Source organism: Loxodonta africana, chromosome 7 (genome assembly GCF_030014295.1).
Source record: "Loxodonta africana isolate mLoxAfr1 chromosome 7, mLoxAfr1.hap2, whole genome shotgun sequence".
Taxonomy (NCBI): domain Eukaryota; kingdom Metazoa; phylum Chordata; class Mammalia; order Proboscidea; family Elephantidae; genus Loxodonta; species Loxodonta africana.
The window spans coordinates 26,875,666-26,878,511 of record NC_087348.1 but is presented as its reverse complement, the minus strand read 5'-3'; the positions used below and the strand labels follow the sequence as shown (position 1 = coordinate 26,878,511).

General features: G+C 37.0%; 1 protein-coding gene across 1 annotated transcript; it reads right to left on the bottom strand.

Annotated features, from left to right (window-relative positions):
* Window positions 1–660: 660 nt before the first annotated feature.
* On the bottom strand, window positions 661–2,517 carry LOC100656851 (olfactory receptor 10AG1-like). The gene has a single exon (XM_003423716.3). The coding sequence runs from the start codon at window positions 1,813–1,815 to the stop codon at window positions 874–876; it is 942 nt and encodes a 313-aa protein (XP_003423764.2). The 5' UTR covers window positions 1,816–2,517; the 3' UTR covers window positions 661–873.
* Between the last annotated feature and the right edge of the window lie 329 nt (window positions 2,518–2,846).

The following is a 2,846-nucleotide window of genomic DNA, read 5'->3' as shown; positions in this document are numbered from 1 at the left end:
ATGACACACAGGATCTGCTTCTGCCAATTCAACCAACCACAGAATGAAAATATGCGTGGAGCAGGGGAGGGAAGAAAGTTCCAAAAGCAAAACTTGAATTTGCCCCACATCCAGCACTATGCTGAATCCACATGAATGAAAAGATGTATAGGCATACCCTACTGTAGCTTCCCACCATTTCAAGGACCCTCAGTCTCTCTCCAGCACTCCTTGTCGGAGGTCTCATGTCATTATTCCCTAAACACTACAATACTGTATAACACCTATTTACACAGCATTTACATTGTATTAATTATTCAAAGTAATCTGGAGATTATTTAAAGTAAACGGAAGGTTGAGCATAGTTTATCTGCAAATACTAAGCCATTTTATAAAATGGACTTGAGTACCAGCAGATTTTGGTATTCCAGGGGATCCTGGAACCAATCCCCAGCAGATAGCAAGGGATCACTCTATAGCTTTAATTAAAGCATGTTAACAACCTGTTTTTTCAAATGAGTGTCATAACTATATGGACGCTCATGGAAATGAATTAAATCCATTACAATAAGTGAGATAACAGATTATAAATTACATTTGGCTAAATTAAATCAGCCACTATAAAAGTTCTTAGTGAGGAGGAAAACTGCACAACGAAATTATAGAATTACTAATGGAATGATTTGCTATCAGCTTACACATATATTACTTATCTAACTTAATATATTACTTATATAAAGGTCTGACAATAATATATGTAATTTTTAATTTGGAAATAATTGGCGCTGTAACGAAAGAAAAGGTATAGTTAAAGGTATACCTACATTGGAATTTGATGAAAAATATGTGAGAAAGCAATTCTTATACATTTAACTCATTCTCTACTGAAGTGAATTATTTACATAGCAATTTTTTCAGTGCCATCATGACATCTTTGTTCCTTAAACTATATATCATGGGATTAAACAGAGGAGTTAGGATAGTGTAGAAAAGAGAAAGTACTTTGTCAGTTCCCTCTGAGTTTCCGGTGTTGGGTCTTAAATATGTAATAATGGCTGATCCAAAGAATAACACCACAACCATAAGATGAGACGAGCAGGTGGAGAAGGCTTTGGCTTGACTTGTGGCTGATGGCAACTTCAGGATGATGGAGATGATTTTACTGTAGGAGCCCAGTATCAACAGAAATGGAACCATGCCAAATAACACAGCAACCGTATAGGCCAACGTATCATTTACAAAGGTGTCCCCACAAGCCAGCTTGAGTATTGGGGGAATATCACAGAAGAAGTGGTGAATTTGGTTAGGTCCACAAAAAGGCAGAGAGAAAATCTGATATGTCTCCCCTATTTGCACTGGGATTACAATGGTCCAGGACCCAGTCACCAACTGGATACAGACTCTGTGGTTCATGACTAGAGGATAGTGCAGAGGGTTGCAAACGGCCACGTAGCGGTCATAGGCCATCACTGCCAGGAGGAAACACTCTGTGGATCCAAACATAAGGACAAAGCACATCTGTGTAGCACAGGCAACTAAAGAAATTCTTCTTCTCTGAGTCCCAAGATTCATCAGCATTCTGGGGAGAGTAGCTGATACATAGCAGATTTCCAAGAAGGAAAAATTTGCCAGGAAAAAATACATAGGGCTCTGGAGAGAGGGATCCATTTTCATTATTAGAAATATGGTGCCATTGCTCATCAGGATAATGATATAGATAATTAAAAATAATCTAAAAAGAAACCACTGGATATGAGGTATGTCAGCAAAGCCCAAAAGAACAAATTCCATCAGTTCAGTTAGATTTTCTTCTGGTGTTTTTTCTTGGTGATCCATCTGTGGGAAAGGTACATTTATATGTAGATTTCCTTTACCTTCCTGTATCTCTTTGTCTCTTCTCTAAATTGTATTGAGGTGCCCGGGTTAGATTTAATGATCACTGCAATTGTTTGCACTTTAAGATTGATACTATTTATGTATGTCCCACATCCTCCTGTTAAATCACAGTGAACAGTCTCCTCACATTTATTTTAAGATCATTTCACTATACTTTCCAAGCACAGTCCAGGATAGATCAAGCTATACCTGACTCAACACAGGCACTGGAGCAATTGGCAACTGCTGGAGATGGACACTCAGCTTTGTCATCTAATCACACTTTAAATTAATTACACATCTTCCCACTCCTATCATACTTCTCTATGCATTTTCTCGTCAAACCTCTCAAACACTATGCCATAAATTATCTTCTAACATTCATCTTCAACTGTCTATTTTGACACTTCATTTTCCCACGACTTGATGACTTTAAACCTATAGGTTCCTATTATAGAGTGCATATTAGATAGTTTAGAAAGAAAATTTTGAGAGTATTTTATTTTCATAGGGAATAAAACGAATAACTCTTGGTAGGATATCAATTGGGTAAGATAAGAGAATTTTATTCAGGGAATTAACCTGGGAACATTGATTCAGATATGAACAATACAGGTGGTTACCCTGGAAAAGCAAAGGTAGCATGGAGGGTATTTTTTTACCTGTATGGGACAGGAGGGGAAAAGATATTAGCTGTTATGTTGTACCCATTGGGCTGTGTGCACCCACCTTTATTTTTCTTGTTTTTCAAAAATACAACGCTTCAAAGATAATTGTTTCTAAACCCACTTTTCTTCAGAATAAAGAATATAGAGACTCACTAAGTGTGGATGATTTGACAAATTACACGTAGGTTTTGTGACTGCAAGTCACTATCTATTTTTTTTTTTTTAATGGACTTGAGATTGACTCCTATCTCCATGATTTATAGGCATACCTCATGTTATTGTGGTCACCAGATATTACATTTTTCACATACAGAAGTTTTGCGG

What these genes read in the sequence shown, in the direction of transcription:
- LOC100656851 (XM_003423716.3), bottom strand. Translation starts at nt 1,815, where the DNA reads ATGGATCACCAAGAAAAAACACCAGAAGAAAATCTAACTGAACTGATG.